Source organism: Fistularia commersonii, chromosome 1 (genome assembly GCF_037954325.1).
Source record: "Fistularia commersonii isolate RoL2024-O1a breed Wild chromosome 1, RoL_Fcom_v1.0, whole genome shotgun sequence".
Lineage (NCBI taxonomy): Eukaryota > Metazoa > Chordata > Actinopteri > Syngnathiformes > Fistulariidae > Fistularia > Fistularia commersonii.
In genome coordinates this window covers 18,200,781-18,226,732 of record NC_141284.1, presented here as the reverse complement: position 1 = coordinate 18,226,732, position 25,952 = coordinate 18,200,781, and the positions used below count along the sequence as shown (strand labels likewise).

Here is a 25,952-nt window from a genome sequence, read left to right as displayed (position 1 = left end):
ATACACATGGATACTCACAATTTAACATACACACACATATTCAGAAAAGACATGAAAACTCACACAGGGATGCTCAGGATACAGGGTGGACACACATGTATACATTCAAGAAACAAATGGAAACACAGCACACACACACACACATTCAAGAAGGGTGTGGAAACAATACAATGAAGACATCTGGACACCCAAACTCAGAAGTATATAAACATTTAGGACAGTTGGACACATCCTCACATCCAAAAACATGCATGGACACACACACACACACACACACACACACACACACACACACACACACACACACAAACACACACACACACACATATTCTTGACATGTGTAAATAAATACTTATGGAAACACACATACAATAAGGGCACATATGTAGAGGCACATTGGAGACATGCATAGACACACACACGATTTAACTTATTCATTAAATGTCCACAAACACACACAGGACATGTGTGAACATATACACAAACAACACATTATCGTCTTGACGCTTGCATACACACATAGCCAAATTCAATCAACACGTGCACACACTCACACACGCAACTAACGGCATTTGTAGACATGCTCATACACACATTCACACTTGCTCATGTGCTCAGATAAGTTGGGGAGCATGTCCAGAAGAACATACATATCTAAGTAGCATGCACGCACGCACACAAACACACACACACACACACACACACACACACACAAACACACACACACACACACACACACTCCTCACCCCATTGGCTGCTCTTAACTGCTTTGTAGTATTTTTAGGCCTGTTATTCTGGGGTCGTCCTGGCAGCCTGCTGCCTGGGTATATAAGCCTCCCCCCGCGGGCAAGCCGGCGACTACAGGGGACGCGTCTCGTCTGACACACAGCAGGTCTTTCAGACCCTCTTTGTGGGTAACTGCGTTGGGAGGTCCATTCTGTTGGGCCAAAGTCAGCAGGATCCTGTGGGCTCAGAGTCTGAATTAACCTGTGGGTGAAACTCCAGGAAACTACATGCTGGTTTGATCAGATCACACCTTAACACCTTGGTGGTAGTTCGAGGGAGTTTATTTATGACTTTCAGGTCATTTCTGACGGATTTTAAGGGAATTAACTGCTGAATTTCAGGTAACTCCTTTCCAACTTTGTGGTCATTTCTTACCGCTTTTCATGCAGGTGCTCACTGTTTGTTCAGGTGATATGAACTTTTTTGTAAGTCATCATTGACTTTAAAATAATTCTTTTGTTGTCTTTCAGGGAATTACTCCTAATTTTCTCAGGACCTAAAGGGATTTTTTGTAACGGGAATTCTGGTTGATTTTCTGCCTTTGTTTCCCAAGATTACTTCTCGGTGTTGTTTGGGATAATGCTGGAAATGTCTTGATAATTTTTGGCCTTTTCCTTCTTCATCATTCTTATTTTATGTCTATACTTTTGATGAATTTTCTTTCTCTTGTTTTCCTCTTCAGTTTTTGGGTGATTTATTATTTGGGGGGTGTTGACAATTGTTGTTGGACAATTTATGGCTCATTTGTTGTCGATATTTCAAATATACCATTAAACATTTCCTTTTTGGATGCAGAAGTGGCTGGATACGGTTCTCGTGCCCAGCCATAACTTTGAGGCCCTTTGACTCAAATATGCTGCCTCTCCACCCAGAATACATTTGTGTCATGAACTTTTTGACTTCCATCAGTTTTTACATTAATGATCATGTGATTTTCTGTTGCTTTTCCAATCTGCTTAAGGGAGTTCATTGCTGCTTTTTAGGATCTGAAACATTACATTTTATGTAATTCCCTGCTAGTTTGCACATCATAGCTTCATTAGCTGTCAACATATAAAATGACTTTGACCTTTCAGCTCTGCAGGATTTGAATCCCAGACAATCCTGAATCTCCAGATTTACTTTTCATATATTCACCTTCTCACTGACTTTCTAATACTTAACATGGGACTTTGACCTGTAGTCTAGTATTTCCCCAATGTATATTGTACTTTATATCCCAGTGACAGATCTGAATATTGCAGCCGGCACTGGACGCAGGAAGTTATATGGTCAGGATAATCTGCTGAGGGATCCTGGGCGCTGCCCACTGAGACAGTGACTAATGGTGCCGACCGGTGCAATCAATAACAGTCATGAATAGAAGTTATATAATTGGCAATTCATCACTGTCCCAGCCATGGAATGAACAGGAGCAGGTTTGATGTGGAAGGAGAGATGCCCTAATGCTGGGATTTGGATATTGTGAAGATATTGTCCACTCCTGGTAGTGGACAATATCATTTAGAAAACAGCTGGAAAATTTGCAAAAAAATCAGCGTCAAATTCAAGGAAAGTCTGAAATATCCAGACAATACAAAAATATTATTTTCACAATGACTGAAGAAAATAAACCTGAAAATGACCATTATTCTATTATTTTTTGTTTATTTTTGAAATCTGCAGAAAAAAAATATAATTAACATAAAATAAATAAAACTATTTAATACTAGGAGAAAAAAAATCACTTGGTGAAAAATCAGAAAACTTAACTTGATCAGAATATAATGACATAATATAAGATTATGACTTTGATCATGACAATGATTATTCTGTCAATAAATGTTGTTTGTAAATAATATTTTTTTTCTGCGTCTGCAGAGTCAGGACGCCATGATCTGAGAAGTATGTCGGCTGAGGTTGGAATCCAGAAGTTGTCCTTCCCCTTCTCCGGTGCCGCCCGCCTTTCCGTGCGAGATGACATGACCACGAGGGGCCGCATACAGATGAAGGCCCTGGAGCTGCAGGAGTGCCAGGAGAAAACCATGCTCCGTCATGAGGAGACAGCGGCCCCCAGAGGCCCCACCCCCGGCGCCACCACCACACGGGTCACGGCTTGCGGTGAGGCCACCCAGAATGCCGTGTTCTCCAGGCGGAGCGTGCTTGAGAGCCTGACAGCGGAGGGCGAGGACCTGCGGCCTGCCGCCAAGAGGCAGTTATCCTCAGAGAGCGCCGCTCGCCACATCACTGTGGTGAAGAAGAGCGCTATGAGGAAGGAGGAAGAGGAGCAGCGGCTGCCAAAGCCAAGAGGGGGAGCACCCTGCGTTGCTGCCCCTGGGAGGTGGAGGAGGCGCAAAGACCTCTTCTCCACCACAGAGGTCTTCCACAGGCTTGACTCGCAGGTGGTGCGGGCTGGAGCAGAGGTGAGGCTCCCCCGGGTCCGCAGACCCCCAGACCATAGACACACACACACACACACACACACACACACACACACACACACACACACACACACACACACACACGCACGCACGCACAGAGTCATGCATTTAATTCTGCTTAACTCTGACCTGGTGTCTTCATATGGGGAGACACTCTAGGGCCTGCTAGTGAACAACACCAATCAGCATGAAAACTGAGCCACTCCGCAGAAGAGTCCTATCAGAGTGGACGAAATGTGAGAGGGAGAGTAACTTTCTGGGTTTAAAATATCCTTTTCCCTTCCTTGAGTTGATCAACTTTTGCAGTTTGACAGCCCTGACCATTTTGAAACAACAATAGCAACGGCGTATCCATGCCATATGAGAATGTTGGGGAAAAAAGTATATATTTGTGTTGACAAAAACTTCATGAGTAAACAAAATAAGTATGAGTTCAACTTAATTTGTCAGAACACCTGTAGAAATGCTTCAATGAGAGTGGCAGAGTTGCGACAGAGGCCCCTCCTACCTCTCCCGACAACCCGATAAACATCTCAAAACAATATTAGGAGTGGGATCATTAGGAGCTGATTACTAAATTTGCAGAAACGACGAGGCGAATGAGAAGATCCGATCGATGTGATCTGTAAAAATTAGGTAATAAATCACTGGATCTGAGCGAAGCCTATGATGGGAGAGGGAACGATGGCGAAAATTAATTTCACACGACAATAGCTTGGTGAGGCACAGGAGATAGAGTTTAACAAGAAATGATGTAAAAAAAAAAAATCACAGAGAAATACTGTAATCAAAAGGATTTAAAAGGGAGAAAAAACAGTCATTTAAAAATATCTGGGAATTAGATTAGGAGAAAACAAAAAAAAAAACATGGAATTCAAATGATATAAAAATCCACATAATACAACAAGTAAGCATTCCAAAACCATTGGATACAGAAAAACATTATACACATTATACATGTATATAAATATATATTGGGTTTAACTGGTTTTATTTGTGAATGAATGAAAGCAGATAAACCCATTTTATATGTGCATATATCAATTACTCTTTGTCAGCCTCTAGTATAGACTCAATTTCTACTTGAATTTCTAATGCATTCCAATAATGATGATAATAATATCATTATGATAATTATCATTACTGTAGAAAATACCCAGATGTGGGAAAGACAATTCAAAAAGAAGCTATAAGGTTAGTCTTACTAGTCATTGCCTGGCTGGCTGGCTGGCTGGCTGGATGGATGGATGGATGGATGGATGGATGTCCACAAAAAAGCCTGGGAATCTTGAACTTAAACTCTGGCAGAAAATAAACAAAACCTGCAATGTTGTCTATATAACAACCTACAGTCATTAATAGTGAGCCTTTGTACCTGTGTGTGTGTGTGTGTGTGTGTGTGTGTGTGTGTGTGTGTGTGTGTGTGTGTGTGTGTGTGTGTGTGTGTGTGTGTGTGTGTGTGTGTGTGTGTGTGTGTGTGTGTGTGTGCGTGTGGTGCAGCTGAAGCAGAAGTGTGTCTTTGACATGAAGACCATCGTGCAAAGCATCACACGCAGTGCCAGGAATGAGGTGGAGAAGCTCCGCGCCATCTGGGTTTGGCTCTGCCACAGCATCGGTGAGCGGGATTAGATAATCCCTGTGGGTAGGCCAGTGTGGCCCCCTCCCTCTGTGATGACATGGCTTTTGTTGGTTGCTTGGCTGGTTTTGTTGGACAGTTTTTGCTGAAAACTGCTGAGGCATTGTGAAAAAACACCAATAAACTACCGACAAAACCCCAAGAAATTTCCCCAAATTAATGAATCCTCAATATCAAAAATATATCCCCAATAATCACCCCAAAAAACAAATAATAATCTAAACCCCCCTTTTTGATAAATCAAAAAAATTCTAAAATCTTTGAGAGATTACCAAAAAATAATGAATAAATCGCGAGAACATCACCCGTAAATATCAAATATATAGATACAATTGGGTAAAAATCAATAATAAATCATCAAAGCAATGTTCAAAAAAAATTACCAATAAATCATCCAGATTGTAGGATAAAGACCAAGAGGAATATATTGAAATTCTGCTGTAAGCTTACTAAAAACTCCCCTCGTGATTATTTATAAATCAACAATTAATCACCTTTAAAATTAACCGAAATTAACTTCTAAAACTGTCAAAAATACCTTGAACACAAAAATGACAAAAGAAAAGATTAGAGCAGTAAGGGTGAATAAAAGATACAACTACATCTTCTACTCCTAATACTGCTGTTATTACTAGTCCTAAAAACTAATAATACATTTAATCACAGGTAGAAGAGGCTTAATGTATATCAATTAATTAATTTTGCAGTCTTAATCAATTTGTGTGAAAGGAGTCAAACAGGCAGTTATTGACTGGTGAACAATTATTGGTCCTTCCAGAGTACGACGTCAGTGGGTACCTGGGGCACTCCAAGAAGCTGAGCTCTCCCGAGGAAGTGATCGCAGCAGGCCGTGGCATCTGCTGCGGCTACTCTGCCCTCTGCAGCGAAATGTGCAGGTAAAATAAAACACAAAATAATCCTTGTTGATGAGAATTGTAGTCAATATTGGTTAGTGGACATCTATTTATCTATGGATGCAGATCTTGATGTTGAGGTGACATCGGTGATGAACCCTTTGATTGACAGCTGTAAAGCTAATTATATGTGAATTGGATTACCCCAGCTAATACTGGTTATCAACAGATCTTTTTTTAAGCAGTTCAACTGGATAACAACAAATGTAAACATTTGTCTTCAGTCAAACCTGGGGTTAGAAGTTGCCTGCCGATCACATGCCCAGATATAATTCACTCTGTCATTCTCACCTGAGGACAGTGAAGAAAAAATCTCAGATGAACCTGCTTACTGTTTTAGGACTGACTATAAGATGGAGAACCGACACAGAGAAACCTTCTGGCTTTGAACATTTGGCTTTTTTTTTGTGTCTGGCAGTCAAAAATCTGGAATAATTTCGAGTTGGGGTGAGGTTGGATCCCAGGTGAGCAGGTGGGCGGGTTCTGTTTTTGTTGTTGCTTTGTTTTGCCTCCGCTCTGTGCTGACAACAAAAGGAAGTTTTGAGAAACAAACACAACGGATCCACTAACAACTGGAAAAATACTTTGTTCTTTTTTCGAGCTTGTTTAAGCATTTTCTTTATTTTGTTTATCAAAAAAAAGTTATTTTATAAGTTTCAATTTTGTGCTGAGAAAAAGGTACCCGCTGCAGTGGAAACAGAAAGAAAGAGGAGCCGTTTGGAAAGAAGACATGCTAAAAATCATAAAATGCAACCTTTTTCTACATAGAACTGAGCAGAAACATGACTGCCAGCGTAATGGCACTTAGATCTGGCTCCATCCAATCAAGGATACTGGTTCTCAGCGCTTTAGGGACAAGCATGGAAATACAACCCGAAAACTGGGGGACCTGGTTCTTACCGGAGTCGCTGTTCTCCCTGGTCTCCGCAGGGAGGTGGGCATCGAATGCCAAGAGGTTCCGGGCCACAGCAAGGGCATTGGGTACCGCCAGGGACAGAGCCTGAAGAACGCGAAATCCGACCACCTATGGAACGCTGTCCTCCTGGGGGGGCAGTGGTTCCTGCTTGATGCCTGCTGGGGGGCTGGGCGAGTAGACATGGAGCAGGAGAGCTTCATCAAGAGGTTTGACAGGCCCGTGCGATTGAAGTCACAATTTTAAGACTTCTCTAGTTAAAGGAATATCTTTTGTTTTGACAAGTGTGAAAAAAATGGACATTTACAAGATCATAAATTTGAAAAATTTCCTCCTCATTTCCCGAATTGTCTTGGAGTAATCTCTTGTTCCTGAGCCATTTGCTCATGTTCATTTAAAATTCAATACTGGACATAAAACCAGCTCGTCACCATGGGAAGATGATAATAGGTCTGGTTGTGCGGACAATCACATATGAGCGTTTTGAAGACTGCTGGTTTCCCGTTAATTAACAACTTAAAAACAATCAAGTATCGACGTCAGGGTCTAAATCTAATGGTCATCAGACTGTAGTCAGACTACTTGGCACTGAGGTCAAAACCCGACTCAACATAATATCAACGTCCGAAACAATGTTACCGTCCAGCTGGGAGTGGAATTGACTGTCTCATCATCCGTATATTCACTCAATGAGATGTTTAAGCGTGGTAGTTTTATTCAGATTCGTGTTATAAACTGCTTACGTCAATCCCACCTCATCGGAAACCCATATCCCGTCCCCTCCAAGGTTTGACGACTTCTATTTCCTTACGGACCCCGAGGAGTTCATCGACTCCCACCTCCCCGATGAAGAGAAATGGCAGCTACTGGACACACCCATCACCCTGGAGGACTTCGAGAGGAGGGTCTTCAAGACGTCAGCCTTCTTCAACGTCGGGCTGCGGCTGATCCAGCCTCATCACTGTCACATTGTCACGGGTCAGACATGTTTAATCTCTTTTTGCCCTTCAGTTTCTAAAAAACAGAGTTTGAAATGTTTCTTTTTTCTTTGGAAACTGCACGTTAGATGACGGTGAAGCAAACGTGTCGCTTGGCTTCTCCAGGCCCATGACCTTCACCTACGAGATCACGCAGCACCGGGACCTGCTGCACAGCGGGGCGTTGGAGCAGAAGGAGTCGAGCAGCTCGTCCTTCGGGCTCCTGACTGTCTCCCAGCGCAGCATGAACCTGCAGCTTCTCCCACCGGCCAGCGGCACCTACGACGTAAAGGTATTCGCCAGGCCCGAGACAGCCACCACCCCCCTGATTTGGGTCTGCTCCTTCACGTTGGAGTGTCTGACGCCCCGGGCCACTGAGGAGATCCCAGAGAACCCCTTCCTCTCTTGGGGCCTGCAGCCCGGCGCGGCATCCCTTGGCGTAACGGGAAGCAGTCGGGGCAGCGAGGTGGCTGAGCTGGAGGGGGCCATCTTTGAGTTGTCTTTGAAGACTTCAAGACCCCTCATGGTGCTTTGTGAGCTGGTCCACCCGGAATTAGAACCAGCTGTGGCCAAACGCTGTCTGGCCACTCAGATCCAGCCTGACGTGCTGACCTGCCACGTGCTCTGCCCCCGGCGGGGCTTCTACCGCCTGTCCGTGTTCGTGCGGGACTACGACAAACCGGAAATTCGGTTCCAGAACGCAGGGAACTTCCTGTTGCACTGCAAGGGAAAGGTGGTGGGAGCAGACGAGCTGTTCCCTCCCAACCTTGGCTCAGCTTGCGGGCCGGGGATCCGCACCCTGGAAGCGGGGCTTTCCAAATTCAGCCACACGATGGCGCTGGTGAGCACACAGCAGGGCAAGTGCAACATCACTTTCCATAACCAGCAGGACCTTGAGCTTCACACGGTGCTCACCCGAGACAATGAGCAAGCGGCCGCCGTCCCGCTTGCCCGCCATCTCTTCTGCACGTACACAGACAGCAAGGTTACGGTGAGCGTCAGCCTGCCCACCGCCGGGATGTACCGGTTGGGGCTGTACGCCAGGACCAGACCCGGTGGGGATTTCAACCCCATGTGCGACTTTGTTCTGAGGAACAGCTGCGACCAGCCCGGGCCACCGTTCCCCTGCGTCTACTCGGCCTGGAGGAAAGGTTGCGTGCTCTTCGAACCCCGCGTGGGCCTGCTGGAGCCCCTCTCCTGGGTGCGCTTCCGGGTTAGGATCCCCGGCGCCCAGAGGGTGAGCGTGGTGGGAGACACCAAAACTGACCTGAAACTGAACAAGAGCAGGGTCTGGGAGGGGGACGTCTTCAGCGGGGAGGGTCTCCCGCAGCTGAAGCTGGCGGCATCCTCGGGTGAGTCCGGGGACATGGCTGTTCTGATGACCTTTGATATCAAGCAGCTGCAAGGAGAGGTGTGATTTTAGAACAGCTGGAGGATTGAAAGCTTCCTGGAAGTAACCAATGACTGCCAACATTGTTGTCAACATGGACTGATGCTGGTTCGATTAAGAAATTCAGACTGCAATCAGTAATTGTTCAGATTTGTCAATCCAGGTACAGCCGGATTTATCCAGGTTTCCAATCAAAAATATTCTCACCGAAATGTGTAGATTGATGAGTGTAAGGAATTGTATTTCCTGGCATCATGTGAAAGATACAATGTAATGCAATACGAGGTGCTTGGCTTTGGTGCCACATAGATATTGTGTTAAGGAAAATTAAGCTACATTATATGATGTGAATTAAATATTTACTGTGCATAAACAAACGTTAATCTCGGTCTTTACTTGCAGAGTAATCAAACACTGACAGTACATCATGTTCTCCAAAATAATTGTTTTTGTCAAACTTAAAAATACAAAAGCCCCGCAAGCTCAAGAAGGAGAGAAAAGAAAATGCAGACTCAAATGAATTCAGTATTTGTGTGTGCTGAGTTATACTTTGGACAAAGTGGCGTTCCATGTGGAACATGAGGATTTTGAACACTGTTGGCTTTTGTTCCCATATTTAATCGTCAAAGAGCAGGAATTTGTATCTTATCAATAACAATTAGCATTTTGATTGGTTAACTCTGCATTGTTTCCATCCACTTATGACAGTGAACCCCCTTGTTGAGCGATGCAGGTATCATGCATGACAACTACTGCGTCACATATTTTACCCAAATTCTTTTTCTCATAATTTCACCAATATTTCAAGCAAGTGGCAAAAACATGAATATGTAGCTATGACCTATGCTAGTTTACTGTTTGTTGTGCTAAGCTAACTAACGGTTGCAGGTGGACTAGCTCTCATTAGCAGTAGAGAGGAAGAAGGAGCCATTGTCTAGTCCCACTTGTGATAAATAGACGAGTTTCCCTCAAATTTTCGCACATTTCTGTAACGCCTTGTTTCCGTACATTTCTACGCACATCAAAAGGGAACTCCGTCCATGAACCCCTACTGATCTTTTTTAATTCTACTTACCAAGAATGGACTGAAAGATCGTTTTGATTTGTAAACAAGCACCAACCAGCTACTTCCCTCACTTTGGTCGATTGTTGAGTCCATTGTTGTTCTTCTATACAGGGATAGTGGAAAAAAGATGGGCATCTGACATGTAGCTATGTACGCCGTTTGGATTGTTCACAAAGAAATAACCTTCTTTTTAATGTTACACATGTTAACGGTGCAGAGATGTTGAATCGTCACTCATCAGTTGAAAATCGGTTGGAAAAAAAAAAAACATTTGTCAATATCTACCTTTGTATGTTCCCTGGACAACCACTTGACCTGAGAAAACACCAGCTCTCCATCAATCAGCGGTTTCCATAACAAGAATACACGCCATACTTGACTTTAATGACGGGGTCAAGAGTGATGACACCTTCCTTTTCATCCCGGCAAAGTATTCAACTCATCCCAGCATCAAATGCCAAGGCTTAGGAGCGTTAACTTTAAAACAGCTCCGTGACAGTCTTGTTTATCAAACTTGGACAAATCCAGACTTGTAGGGAGCAGCATTGTGGCAGTGACCAGTGGCCATGCGGCGGGGTTTTGGCGGACGCCAGCCAGTGTGATGGATGTTTACATACGGCTGTCATAATAACCCGCAAATAGACCCGGTGAAGCACAATAGTGGGGCGGGGAAGAGAGAAGCCGGTGGTTAGAGGTTTGAAGTGACACGGCACAAGTGTGTCCGAGTGTGTTTAAGTGTGCCCGGGGAGGGATAAGTGGACACCAAGTGGGGGGTTGTGACAGTGTGGGGGGTGGGCGGTCTTGCCTTGAGTCGCTGGGGAGAAACAGGCCGCTCAGCTGTGGCGGTAGAGGAAACGCTGATGTCAGAGGTTAGCCATGTGGAGGGCTCTATCTGCCTGGCAACAATACAAGGACACACACACAGAGTTTTCCTTTCCTTAAACACACGCGTCGTGAGGAAATGGAAGACTGAAGTGTTGCTATGTGGACTGGAATTCATGGTGTTCTCTCAGCAGTATTTCAGCTGCCATTTCTCTGTAAGGGAGTGTTAATATCCAAGTCATCAATTACACTCACATGCTCCCTCCCCCACCCACCTGAGATTTGTCTCATTCAGTCTGCCTCCCCAGTCCTCGCAACAGGGCTCTCCATTCCTCAGCTGATGCTGGTCTCGTGGTCGTCGAGGGTCCCGGCTGGACCTGGCAGGAAACTCTTTCGGGAGGGGAGGAGGGGGTAGCCTCATGAAAATAAAATTAGAACCTGTATGTTACGCTGGTGAGTGTAATGTTCTCAAGGTGGATCCTGAGAAGTTCTCCAGGTATCCCGGAGTCTTCCAGGACACTGGTTTCACAACGTGGGAGTCAAGAGCCTGCTGGGGAGCTGGACAATTTTGCGGGGCTCTTTTCCAGATAATTTTCTTGTAACCTTTAAGAAAAATTACTACTTGTCACATCAAGAGTTTTGGACAAAGCACTGTTGTATGAAAATACTCAGCCTCAGTTAGGACCTTGAAAGTCGCATTCCTGCACAGAACATCTGACTCATCGGCCAAATAGTCTGAAATCATCAATGGCAATTATTAAGAGTGTATTTCGGGTAGAAATCAGTCGAAGGGCTTGAAAGGGGGGTTCCGCCTAAGAACCAGGAACAGGTTTGATGCGGTATGCAGATAAAACCGTTAGCCCGCATGTGGCAGAGTGGTGGCCTGCGTGACGCATCTGAATTGAGGTGAGAAATATACAAAAAGGCCACAATCAACCCATATAAATATTTAATGAATTTCATGGGGCAATAAATACAACAATTAGATTATAAAAGCATCAGTCACAGGAAAAAAACAGAAGTTACAGTAGATTTTGTGCAAATGCATCTGGGTTTTGCCCACTTTGTGCCTGAAGCCCTCCGAACATAGGATGAAGGCAGATTGGCACCTTTGAAGCTGTTCTTTTTCTTGACAGTTTTTTTTTCCCCTCTCTTTTGCTTTAGACGGCTGGCACACAGGGGAAAAGAAATCAGCCCTTTGCTTTTTTAAATTTTTTTCTTTTTCCCAAATCTAATTCTGCCATCGTGATATCAAACCCCTCACAACTTGAATCGTTGCCGTTCCTAGACATGAATAAATACATCCTTTTCTCTGTCTCTCTCTCACGCACTCTCCACGGCGGAGAGCCGGCATGAAGCTACAGACAGAAGATATTAACCACAATTTCACCCCCATCTTCCTTCATGACACACGAGTTTGGCAGGGCAGGTATGTAATCTCAGGCATGCAAAATTACACCTGAGCAAATTCCTCTCGCTGTCTGCGAGGACGGCGGGGTGACCAGCCCGTGATTCCCTTTGAACCTCGAGAGGACAGAAGAGACCCGGAACATTAGCATTGATAATCCCCCGAGGCCTTCGGAATATTTGGTCAATTAAAAATGTATTTTCCAAGCTGTCTTTTCTCCAATAAGTGCAGATTACGAAAATACACCAACTTCTCGAGGGGAGTGCATAAATTCCGCTCGGCCCCTTCGGAACATCGTAGACAATCATCGGAATTAGAAATGGACGCTCCAAGTTGCGTTACAAGAACTTCTCCTTTCCTCCACAATAAAAAAAACGAGTAACACCAAACTTTGTTTTTCTCCTATAACTTCAGCTGTGGCCTTCACAGGCCTAACAGTGGCCTTCACAAACAGGATGAAGACACTGGGGTGCTCGTCCGCCAGGGGGCTGTGGAAGCATCACACTGAGGGGCTTGTGGAGGGCTCTGTGGGCCCCCCGATGTGCAACAAGTGTGGGGGGGGGGTCACCCAACTTTAGTCACAAACTAATTCTCCTTTTAAAGGTCTTTGGCATAACAGAAAAGGTGACTGGTATTTTTTGGGCCTGAACCGAAAAGTAACTAACCCCAAGTAGTAAACGCTGTCGTAGAAGAAAAATTACCATTATGGGATGGCCCAGATGTAGTCACAGAAGGAAAATTCCTCGGATGTTTGTGTCAGTAAGGTAAGCTCTGCTTCTAGCAGTGACTACATTCCTTTAAAAGTACCGAGATTATCAGTTAGCACCAAAATTTGACATTATCTGTCACCATGATACCTAGCGGACAGAGCTAGTTAATGCTAGTTACGCTGTTGACATTCACCGTTTATCATACCATAACCAAGCCAGCGACAAAATTGAATTCAAGACCTCTCCAACATCCCAAAATCTATCTCCAATATATCAATAAGAAGGTCTGAATGATCCTGAGCCCTCCAGCTGCCTTGCCCCGTGTGACCTTCCCTACTTCACCCTCTGGCTCAGTTAAAAACAAAACACGTTGCGTTATAAGAACGACTCCATGTATTCCTTTCACCAATACTGTTGAAGGACGGATCCTTGCCTGACAACAGCTCCCACCTCCCTCCTCCTGTGTCAGGAGAGAGATGGAGTTCTGAACGCAGCTTTAAAAATGCTGCTTTTCTCAGCCTTAGCCAAGGCACTGCTGGATCAGAGAAACCTGATGTCTCACAACCCATCAGATTCTCTTTGACTTTTTTTTTGTCTTAACAAAAAAAAAGAAATTGCGTCAACTTTTTGCTTTTTTTTCGCCTCAGCTTGTGCGGGAGGAGACGTTTGCATCCACGTTTCAATTCACAGTCTTACAAAAATACTATTTGTCGTTTCATTCGAGGTAATTCAAATTCTTAGCAGATATGTAAAATAAATGTAGATTGTTTTTTTTTTCCTATTTGCTGTACCGGTTTGGTGAAAGGCAAGTTCAGGATACAACACACATGACTTCTCAACACATGCAGAAAAATAAAAAGAGTGTCGACATACTTGGATCAGTAGTCAGATATTTATACATATACTTATGTGTATTAGTGGTAAATAGATTCAAATATCAAAACGATCTAACACAACCCCCCACACTCTTTAAGGACTGCTGTTTAATCTCTTAGCCAATTATGGTTTCAGTTTCACCGCTCCTTGACGTGTAGCCGGGTTCACGCTAGTCTTTCATACAACAGACACACGCTGCTATTTCCCTGTCAGTCAAGGTAAGTCTCCGCAGTATTACATAACCACATAATGACAGCAACTGTCGCTCAAAACAGACGGCTTTCAGAGCGCATCTACCACTGAGCAGTTTTATCAACAAAGGATTTAAGTTACACATTATGCAGCCTCGCCTCTAAAAGACCACTGTAATCTGTCTGCACTTTATCGGGTAATTCATAAGCGGCGGAGTTGCATTTATGAAGTGTCTCATTTTGCTATGAAACCCTCCACTTGATGCCCCCCCCTCCGAACCTCTCGGCGATGTTATATGAGTGACAAACACCCGGAGACCCAACCAGCCAGATGACGGACTACAAGCTGTGCAGAGGCGGGAATTTAGCAGCTCATTGGTATTTTGCTCAGCTTTGTCCTTCAAGAGCTATTTGAGGGTATTGTTGATAGAATGAATGCATATAAATATAGATATAAATATATACATGTATAAAGAAAAAAATGAGTAAGAAAAGTAAAGTACAATTGCACTTCTTTTACAAAGCAAAAGGAGGAGGATGTAATGACATGAGTAAGTCGGGTCAGCTCATCCTCTAGCCACTGACCCTCTTCTGCTGGCTATCCGGAGCGGGTTATACATTTTAGAGGCTTAGGTTATGTGCTATTTATTCTACGCACTCTGTTATTGACCTAACATACAGTGGCACATCTAGCGCTCGGACGGTTTGGCTTGTTCACATTAAAGAAGACTCGACTGAGGGGATGGGGCCAGCAGTGTCAGGGTGATTATTTCAATCTGGACGGAGTCACGCCGGCCACCCGTCTCTATTTGGCTGCCAACCGAAAAAAAACAGCATTATTAATTCTTTGAACCTCACTGGCTGTTGGCTGCCTTGACAGACATGCAAAACATGAAACGATCTACTAAAAATATCTGTAAAAGTCATTCCAGCTGTGTAGAGGAATATTATCGACTTAAAATGAGCTCTGTGCCAGTGCAGAATATTGTACTTGCAGTAAATCCAAGTGCATTAAATCACCGATACTCTGTATTAATCCACAAAAAGGCAAATTTACGAGCACTAAAGACTGTTAATTAGTCTGCATGTTACACTGCTGACCCCATTATGAGTGAAAGCCATTAAATCTCCAGAGATTGAAGCAGGGTTCCTACACTTTTCAGCTTCTGGATTATGTCTTTTACACGCCTCCGCTTTGGAATTTGGTTTAATGAGTTGACAAAAAAATGTTCCTCCAAAACTTTGGATTTGGTATAGGAACCCCGACAAGGAGGAAGACACGCCTAAAACATTAGTGTCACACGCACGCACGCACCCACACCCACACCCACACACACACACACACACACACACACACACACACACACACACACACACACACACAAACTAGCTAAACTACTACTGATCTGGTCCTTTTTGGTCGGATTCTGTTCAGACATTAAGTCCCATTTACACTACTTTACTTAAGGTTTCTTTATGTTCCTCACACCTGACCAGACAGAATTTGGTCACACAGATTATGGAACCCCCACACCCCCATCCCTCGAAAAAAACAAACTAAATCAAATGAACCACACTTTCTGAAGGGGCTACGGAATGTTAACATTTGTGAAAAAAAATGACCAATTTGACCAAACTGTGACATGACATGACCGATCTACACCTGGTGGCAGCAAGGCTATGTTTAGCTCAAATGGATGATAAATAAAATGACAAGATGAAGTACCTCTGCGTTCAGGTCACTTTGAGAATCTACAACACCTCCGATACACATTGTTTCTAGATGGCTCTGGATTTTGACTAGATTGAAGGAATAGCTCATTTACTGGTGCTCGGACAATTCAAACCTGACATCATTGAGAGGGGTTTAACCTCCAATTCTGTTAGTTTGATGACATATTACCAACTGGGGTGCAAGTAGGTGGACGTAAAAAAGGAGCTAGGGAGTGTAGCAGCAGAGAAGTCGGGAGACGTTAATCGAGGTTGATGCTGTGTGAGACACCAGACAGAGGGGGACAGCCTGACTCGGCTTTTAACTCTTAGCTAACCTCTGGGGGGGCAGCACCCTTCCAGTCTGAATGGGACTCAGTGGGCCGTCAATTAACACAATTGTAAAAACATTCACGTCACCAGGAGAAACTGAGAGAAGCAGCTTAGGCTAATGTGTGACTGGAGTCACCTTGATTCGGTGTCCACAACTGTTATTCCTCTGAACACCTGTATCTTTGATGAAATATCACAATAAAATCTAACATGTTATTGATGGTTTGTGATCATGATTGAGCAGGGTTTGCGGTTTAAATGCAAATCTCGGTTTGAAAAACAGCTAGTACTTCCTGTTTTGCCACTTCAACAGTATGAACCCCCTCTACCCTAAGTTCAAGTGACTAGTCTCAAATAGATATACTGCAGGTGATAATTATTCCGTACAATTAAAAGGTTTCATTCCATAAACAACATTCTTTAATGTTAACCTTACATACATTTCCTCCTGCTCCAAGTGTTTATTTTTTCAAATAACTTTTAAAAAAATTACACTTAGAGTTGATTAATATTTTTGATATAAATTTCATTGAATTCATTATCAATCCTCTGTTCCTCAAAGGGAGGGGTGAAGGATATCAGTGTGATGAAAGCGTAGCCTGTTTGTTTAAGGTTATCGTTATGGCTAGAGTTTAATCAGTCGCTGCTACTTCAGCTCAGTGTCACTTCAAGTTACAAACCCGAGTTGAACACCTGACTGCCAGAGAGTAGGATTCAAATCATATTTGTCCTCATCCAACTTTTATAAGACCCTCCGCATGCTGTGGATGTGGGCAGAAAGAGACCAGCCCCCATCAGATTTTTGACTTCAGATTATTGGTGGCGTTCATTGACCTCCGGGATCTGGCTTCTCATTGTTTACTGGCAGCAACCAAAGGGCAATTCTCGACAGATAACTTTTTGGTAGACGTGACCTCATGAGCCTCACCTGTTCTGTAACTCTGCGACCATGCTGCAGCGAGTGAACTCTGCTTAATTGCACTTTTATTAGATTCTCTTTAGGAGTCTTAAAATAAAGCACCGGGGTGGCATATAGCTATGTGATTAATGGCATCATTCATCTGTTGTCTGCCACCAACAGGCTGGGTAATGTTTACAGCTCTATGGCCAAAGCGCTCCCCCTGCTGCAGCGTGGCACGCAGACAAGCTAACAGGTGGTCTGCGGATTGGGTGACGACAATTCTTGAGAAACCCCACCAGGCAGCCCTCCAGAATCATACAGCTATCCATGCCTATCCCAGAATAGAGGTATTAATTTGCCAACTGTGATAAACAGAAACGCACAAGCTGCAGGACTGTGCGGATGGAAATTCCCGTCAATTGAGCGTGTTTCATTGCTTGTGGGATTAGGGGTATAATAACGTCCAGGGTAAAGATGGAGTCTTGTGTTGCATTGTATTACAGATTTGAGAGCAGTTGTGCGGATCTCTCATCTGTTGACAAATGCGTCGTAGGTTGTGCTAACATGAACAACCAGATCCATTTGCCACCCTCAGCTGATGAACAAGCACTTTGCAGTCGGTGGTGTTGCAGTAGAAACTAAGGCATACAAAAATACAATAATATAAATGGCACAACTGCACCAAACACTTCCATGCCACCAAAAAAAGAGCAACATTGTTAAAAAGAGTGACTGCACTTTTCAAGCAACTATTTCTGCTGTTGCTTGTGATGCGAACACAGATTATTTTGGCAGAGATTGAGCTCCTGTGCCCCCTGTTCCCTCCCCCTACCAAAGTGGTTCCTTTCCAAATGAAATAAAACCGGTGGATTTACACACAGATCCTATCAGGGATCAAACAGGTCAGGCTGTGACTGCAGTTCCAGCTGACGGTTGAACTGCTCGATCTCCTTGTTGGCCTCTGCAATGTACTCCTTAATGAACTCTTCCATGTCTGCAGTGGGAGCAGTGTCAAGGAGATAGCAGCGACATCGGCAGATGCAACATGAACAGGACATTCCCATACATTTCCATAAGAAGAAAAAAAAAAAAGATAAGCTGAATTATTAATTAAATTGTTGTAACTTCCCTTGACCTTTAATTACATGACCCACATCTTTTATTTTACTTGTCATTTAAGGAGCTGATTGAGACTAGCTTGGTTTGTTTAAGATGATGTAATGTGTAAAGTTATAGACATTTTATCACACCTCAATGACAGACCCAGAAAGGTCAAGGAGAAGGATACTTGGGTGGATGCTTCTCTTCTCCCCGTAGATGTCAACATACTGGTACCCATTGTAGAAGTACCCAGGTGGTAGAGGGTCAAGGTGCCTGTTCATCTAAAGAGAGACAGAATATGGGAGGATTCATCCACTCTTACATCTCATGTGCATTTTGAAACACTGCTGGTGCAAAATTATGAGACAACTACAGTAGAGGTTCACTTATATGCAGGAGCTTAAAAACTGACCAAAAATGGATTGAAGATCATTAAGTAATGGTTTGAGAAAATGAGCACTCGAAGAAATCATAAGAATCATGACATCATGACATCTTGAAAGAACCTAAAACACAGATAAAATGGTTCGATGGAGCTGGAGTTTTCAGGAAGGATTAGATGAGATTAATAAGAGAATTCGCTCTATGCCATCCTGACAAGGCTTGTTCGCTGCTTTGTTGACCCTCTTCTCAAAGCACAGAGCCATTGAAGCTGATCAGCAGTCAGAGGGTTTTAATCGGTGGTTCAAAGACCAGAGCCGCTGATGCTCACCGTCAGTCACCGAAATTAGTCAGAACCCAACAAAACACCGCTGAGTCCTCAGCTCACCATCACCGTGCTTTCTGAGTAGTCACCTCTGTAGGAGAGTCATGGTTCCAAGCACATTCATTTTGAGGCTCCTGACAGCAAGTGTCTGAAAACTCACGCCCAGGTAAATAAACAGATTACGTTGTATATAACGGACTATCCCTGAAGCCAACAATAAACTCCATACTTTTCAGTCTTCAAACCTGCAAAGCCATTGTTTAAATCAGTAGGCTCCGTCAGTACAATATACACACAAAATGCATACACGCATGCACACAGTTACACTTTTCTTAGCATGTTATAGCAGTCCATGTTAGTCACTGCAGCAGCAGTGAATGTGTTGTGTCACCTGTGCTCTCAGGAACATGTATGAGCCCCGTAGTGCTAATGCGTCTATTGTGTCACTTGTGGTAAAAACCTCACGGAAACTTCCATGATGCATTGCCGTTCAGAGTAAAATTCACAATACTCACATGGATGCTCTTGATTTCCTGCAGTGAAAGATTATTTTTGGACTTTTTGGGCTTCTTTGTCTGCCTCTGAAAGCACAGAACAGTTACACCTTGAATACCATCAACTTAGAAAACTAATCTGTATTATTAACTAACTAACTGAACTTATTATTAATTTATTATTTGTTGAATTGGTACTTTCATCTGGACTCCTGAGTCACATGGTGTTGAAAAGGTGAGTTAGAATATGTCTTTAAGTTCAGCATAAAAGTCAAGGTCACTGTAACCTCATGTCCATCCTATTTTTCTGGATGTTGAAATCTCAGGACCACACTGAGATGATTTCTTACACTTTGGCCATAAAGTGATAAAATTATGATTATGACCTCTGTAGACTCTAACCAAAATAAATCTGTTATCAAAAAACTGCAACATGTCTAATCGGACCAAACTGGAAACATTTAACATCCAACTTCATAATATGACTCCCTTATGATAAGTATGTTAAATATGAAGGGCTTTCTGAGGGGAGGAGAATTTTTATTGACTAATATAAACATTAATAATTTGTTTTGTGTGTTACATTGTAAATATATTGCAATGTAAATGCATTGTACTTTGAAATTGCACCTGTTTGACACAAAGTCTGAGCCAGTCCTTCAGTCCGTCCTCAGTGAGTCCAATGCCGTCAAAGATCAGGAAGCAGGAGTTGTCCTCCAAGAGGTCAGTACTGGGGGCTGGGGCAATATTGAGGCTCCCGCTCACGGTGTTATGGCTCACCTCCATCAACTGGTCTGAGTCTACGAGGTCCAGAGATGACGGCTATCACACTCAACTCTTTAACGTGGACACACTTTAACACCTACAGGAACACATGCTACAGCAGATCCATATGGTGAAATTGCATGCTGTTGTTGAGGTGTTAATGTTCCAACATCCACACAACCTGGCTAAACCCAAAAGTGTCTCAAAGAACTCACGTGTGGCGCACAAACCAGACTGTTCACTGAATGTAAAATGCTGGAAATAAAACTGCTTAGAGCTGGGCAACATATTAATATGGTATCTGTTGAAGTGCACTAACGAGTTCTATTACAATAAATGTATTTGTTATCAAAAAGACAAAAAAGGTATAATAGACATTGTTAAATCAGCCATTAGACATTTAAAATTAATCAGCTAAATATGGAAATTCTTACTCAAAAGGCATCATGATCCTGCCTATAAAGCATTTAAGGCATGAGAAAAAAAATATGACAACAGACCAAAAAAAATTGGTATAACTAAACAGAACTAAATAACTAAAAATCTAAAAATAAAAAAAAAATATGTATAAAAATGACCTAAAAATGGCCAAGAAATAACACTACATTTTGAAATAAAATGGCCACAGTTACTAAGGAGCTACAGTGCAACTAAGAAAATGTGTACATCCATGTTGAAAAAGTTTCTTGATGTAAGTATTGCCCAGCCCTAAAAGGCCATCAAACATAGGTGTTGTTATTTGAAGCGATGAGACAACAGATTTTTCTATGGAGCGGCTGAGATGGGCACGTATCACACTCCTTCCACTGCTTTCATCTGCAAAACTTGACAAATATCTGTGCACTCTCTGCACGTCTCTCCTCAGACAGCTGCACTCTCTCCTCATGCAACAGCTCCACAAACACAGTGAAGTGAGGCGACAGCACAGAGGGAAACCAGGCCGCTACACTACCAGCACCACGCTTCCCACAAGATGACGACAGAGCAGCATTCCTACCGTCAAGGGCAGCCATTTCTCTTAACATTTCCCACAACTGGGAAATGCAAATGCAAGTGATTTAACAGGTAATTAAGGGAGAAAATGTATTTTGACTCTAAATCTGACCTGAGATTTCAGGGAATAAATTATCAAATCATTTTGTGAAATTAAATGAGAAATCAAGGACAAATAGGAAAACATAGTTCCTACCAGAAAATCGAATTTTTCCAAAAACATTGTAGACATTTCCGTGGAAGGGGCTTGGCCTGAGAGAGGATTTGAAACCTGAAGATGAAACACAAAGAGTTAAGTAGATTCATGAACATCAATACCAAACATTTATTTACTTGTATTTTCACAGGAAAGATAATTGAGAGCAAGCTTTTGTTTTCAAGGACATCCTGTTGCAATTCAAGCATGAAAAATGACAAGCAATATACTTAAATAATTTTTAGAATAAAGTAAACAAAGATGACGGATAAGCAAAAACATTACAGAATAGTACTAAAATGAAAACGGTAACTCAAAGCAACTATAAAACATATGCATTTAAATCATATGGAGACTATAAGCCCATGGAGTGCACCTTATATGAAAAAGATAAACAATTGTCTATTTAGTTTTTGCAGCCTTTTTCTGCCTACGGTAAATTTACTCTCGAGATCCTAACATTGAAATTTTCTCCCAAAATAAGCCAGAAATAACCTAAAATATCAAACCATACTACTGAACTAAGTACCGATCTTTTATCAATTTTAATGTATATTGAGGGTCCAGTGAGTGGCATACTGCTGCAGTGTGTTGCATACCTTGAGAAAAGAGACCGTTAACAATTACTGAGACCACAGTTGTTCCCATATTTGGATGGAAAGGCAGCTTATATAATCATCATCTGACGCTGCCAGCTCATATCTGAAGCTCGTATCACATGTACAAGTTAAAAACAGGGGGCGGAGCTGGGGGGTGGAGGGGGCTTTCTTTCCATCTCACCTTTACAGCGGGTGACAAACAGGGGCCTCTCGAGGGGCTGCTTGAAAGCCAGGCGGTGTTGGGTGAGGACAAGTGATCCAGAGCCAGAGAAGAAGCGCCCTTTGCACCTGCAGCATAAGACATGTGCACATTGCAGAAAGGGTGAGAAAGTTAGGTGCAGCATGAGCCAAATGTTTGTGCTACATTTTGTGTTTGGCTGGCGGGCTGTTTACTCTACCAGCTGCCCACGGGAAAGAGGCCTGAGCGTGTGATGTAGTCGTAAAGCTGTCGAGGATGATAATAAACCCGCCTTGTATCTGAATGGGCTATCAGACACACATTTCTCTTCTAAACACTTTATCGATATATTCCTGTCTCCTGCGTCGCACCAGGCCTACAGGACTGTGGATTCCCCACAGAAGAAGATGAAAAACCAACATGGTGATGGGGCTTTCAAACCTGGGAGATCTTTAGCAGACCAGATGCTTCCACAAAGGTCCGGCCTCCACAAAATACAGGTGGCAGAGATTTATAAGCCGAGCCCCAGAAGTTGCAGGGGGCAGCAGGCACACAGAAATATACTCAAATTTTTGCAGGGGACTTTCTTACTGCTGCATTATCTCCTGCAGAATTTTCATACTTTTTTGCCTTATTTTAGGGAATTTCTTTCAGATTTGGTGGTATAATTTTCTCAATTAGTTTGTAAGGATACGTGGGAATTTTTAGGATCTCACAAATTTTAGGCAACGTAATCCCCCGCACATTTTGTCTTTTAGATGATTCATTTCTGATTTGCAAATATACATGAATATCATCAGGACAATTTTCACAAGATAATAGCAAAATAAATTATTATAAAATCATCCAAAAACAGTGGCCAGGAAATAGAAAAGAAATCACCTAAAATCTGACGGATGTAATAAACATTAGCAAAAATTGGAGAAATATAAAGGGAGAAAATCAGCAAGAAGTTGTATAAATCTCAGCAGTGCCACACTACTAAATTAACAATCAACATTATTTGAAAAGTCCAAAAATTGTTATGTTGTTTTCTTTAAGTTCTGATCCTGGATGCTGGATCCATTTCCTTTTATTTCATGGAATTTGATAGCTTCGTTCTGATTTTATTGGGCCCCCAGTAAATTTATGATCCTCATGTATCAAACACCTGAGACCCTGTATTTGTTATGTAAATATCAATACTGAAAAAGGGTTTCTGAATAATGTGTTAATAATTGCCATGCCCCATTTTGTAACATTACCCCCCCCCCCCCCACCACCACCACCACCCCCCCCACCCCCACACACACACACACACAAACACAGCCACACACAGTGAAATTATAAGCTTGGAGACGAGTAAATCAAAATGGCCAGACTCGTTCCAGGAGGCTAGTGGATCATCTGAGAGCAGGATTTAGAGGAGGTTCATATTAGGCTGACCACTGAGGTATGACGCTGGATGGAGCGGCTCCAGGGGGAAGAAGACCCCTCTGTGTACATGGCAACTCAACTGTATGGCCAACAGCTTGTTACTGGGCTGCAGGGAGGCAGCTGCTGATAGAACACAAGATGCCCTAAAGGGCTTTACAGCAATCAGCAGCCGATACATCCACCCCTGCAGCTGACTGACAATTAAATGGCAGGGTGGGAGGCGAGACAGGAGTCAACACCAATCTGTTGCTTGGTGGAGTAAAGTTTGAATAAGGACACAGGAGGGCGGAGAGTCACCACCAGGCAGGAGACTCACCAGCCAGGGTAGAGGACATAACGTGCCTTCAGCATCTGAGGCTCATTGAAGCTGCTTTCAGACAGTAACAGATTCAGGTCTTCATTCCTGATGAAGAAAAACCCAAAGTTATGTACAATTAGACAGCTAAGAGAGAATGCAGCTACTCTGATTTTATAAAAAAATAAAATCCTAAATTGTTACGCATCACTTTATGTTCTACATTCACTACTTTCTACCCTGGTAATACGAATCAAGTGAAACTTTTTTGACTAACTTTTTTTTTTTTTTTTTTAAAATCGGTTTAATGTGCATGACATTCACATATCAACAGAAAATAGAAATACAGAGAGAATAGAGAACACAGAAAAGCTACCTAAATTATAAAAATGAAAAGGGAAATAATTAATAATTAATTTAAAAAAAAAAAGGCGTGAAGCCATTTAAAAAGTTTGCAGGATATCATATAAACGTAAGTCTTTAATTCAACCAGATATTATTGAGCAGCTTCAAGAAAACTAAAACTAAACTATACTTGTACCACCGACCCAGTTGAAAAGATTCAAACTATTTGAATGAAAAGGTAATTCAATCTCAAACCCGAGCTGTACACATATGATGTATGTGTGTATGTGAATTTGATGAGATCTTTCAGACAGTAGCAGACGAAGTCCTGATACATTTACACCCAGAGTGAGACATGAGCAGCCACTCTGCGGGCGCCCACCTGGTGATCGCTCCCCTCTCTGCCAGGATAAAGGCGGCTGTTGGGTTTGCAGATCGAACCAACTGCTGAATATACTGCATCAGAGGGTGCTTTGGCTCTGCTGTCAGCCCAGTGAACGCCACAACACTCACAATACCTAAGAGGAAATCACAAAGAAAAAAAAGCACAAAAACATGAATTGCATGAGAAACAGACTTGCAAATATGACATCTCAGTGCTTCAACTTCTCAGAGTTTGTGTCTTGTCCTCTTTGCACGGGATGGGTCACATCCGTACAAAGCATGTGCTTCCCCAATAGCACTGATAAACAGATGGAAAAACAAGCAATCGAGTGGCAGAATGGTTTGGCTTAAACGTACATATCGTCACCCTCTTAAAATAATCGCCCAAGTCATTTTTCCAGATTTTTCAGGAAACACAAAAAACTGAACCATTTGACACACTCTTGACATAGGCAATTTCTACTAAAGGGGTAGAATTGCACAATCTGTTTAACTGAGGATGTAGGCAATTTTGCCAGAGGTGGTCAGCATCATGAGGAGATGATTTAGGCAAAAAAAACATTTAAAAAAAGAAAATGACTTAGGCCATTATTTTAAGATGATGACGATATCCAAAGCAGAATCACCTGAACACAAAGAAATTATTGTAAGCCGTTCAAAGCTCTTCAACTGTGTTTTTCCTTCTACACAAGTTGACATTTCAATGTTCCTATCTCAATATATATAGAAGACAATGTTCTAGTAATTTTGTGAATTTCAAAATAATTCAGTTCATTTCAAATCTCATTCATGTGGATAATGCAGGCAGCAGCCCAGACTGAATTTGAACATAAATACTTCAGAAAACCCTACCTAGCTAGATCTTGTTGCTAGGGGTGGAGGATGGGGGTTGGGCAGGGTACAGGGTAACAGACACCACTCACCTTGGCTACACTGCTCCAACAGCTTGGGAAATGCAAACCTAAAGTGAATGACAAGGAAAAGTGGAGTCATTTTAGATTATCCTTCAACCTCTGCTCAGACACAGTAGCCATCTTCTACTTTTAAAATCAGAGGCCAAAAAAATGGTTGAAGGCAATGTTTTTCCTCCCGTTTTCAGTCAGTTCTTTATTTATGTATACTTTTAAACAACATGTAGAAAAAAATTATCTATTCATTGCTTGAGATTCTTAAATCCTAAATAGGTTAACTTTTAAGTATTTAAATTTTCTTTATATCATGTTGTATTTCTTGCTCTTTTTTGATTGCAAACGTGTGTTCATGTCTTTCAGTTCTGTGAACCACAGTTTATTACCTGTGTGTGTGTTTTTGTGTTAGTGTGTGAGTGACTGAGTCAGTATCTTTTACTGAGTTCCTTCCATGTCTGGAAAACAATTTACCTGTGTATACTGTGATTTGGCTGTATTAGGTTACCAATTGTTGACGTA

The 25,952-nt window shown here is 42.6% G+C and overlaps 2 protein-coding genes across 3 annotated transcripts in view; one reads left to right on the top strand and one right to left on the bottom strand.

Annotated features, from left to right (window-relative positions):
• Nucleotides 1–856: 856 nt before the first annotated feature.
• On the top strand, nucleotides 857–9,413 carry ky (kyphoscoliosis peptidase). The gene is made up of 7 exons (XM_086152342.1): nucleotides 857–1,127; nucleotides 2,647–3,188; nucleotides 4,707–4,821; nucleotides 5,621–5,738; nucleotides 6,687–6,878; nucleotides 7,457–7,647; nucleotides 7,736–9,413. Exons 2-7 carry the CDS (start codon nucleotides 2,673–2,675, stop codon nucleotides 9,061–9,063), a joined length of 2,460 nt encoding a protein of 819 aa, XP_086008468.1. The 5' UTR covers nucleotides 857–1,127; nucleotides 2,647–2,672; the 3' UTR covers nucleotides 9,064–9,413.
• Nucleotides 9,414–16,051: 6,638 nt separating this feature from the next.
• dnaaf9 (dynein axonemal assembly factor 9) overlaps nucleotides 16,052–25,952 on the bottom strand; it is a 34,176-nt gene continuing 24,275 nt past the window's right edge. For both annotated transcript variants that reach the window (XM_086152357.1, XM_086152367.1), the window contains exons 29-37: nucleotides 25,449–25,486; nucleotides 24,524–24,659; nucleotides 23,818–23,904; nucleotides 22,089–22,195; nucleotides 21,309–21,383; nucleotides 19,985–20,154; nucleotides 19,376–19,441; nucleotides 18,342–18,435; nucleotides 16,052–18,047 (exon numbers count right to left, since the gene is read on the bottom strand). In XM_086152357.1, the coding sequence (XP_086008483.1) occupies nucleotides 17,941–18,047; nucleotides 18,342–18,435; nucleotides 19,376–19,441; nucleotides 19,985–20,154; nucleotides 21,309–21,383; nucleotides 22,089–22,195; nucleotides 23,818–23,904; nucleotides 24,524–24,659; nucleotides 25,449–25,486 (880 nt within the window). In that variant the 3' untranslated portion in view covers nucleotides 16,052–17,940. The remainder of the gene's footprint in view (nucleotides 18,048–18,341; nucleotides 18,436–19,375; nucleotides 19,442–19,984; nucleotides 20,155–21,308; nucleotides 21,384–22,088; nucleotides 22,196–23,817; nucleotides 23,905–24,523; nucleotides 24,660–25,448; nucleotides 25,487–25,952) is intronic.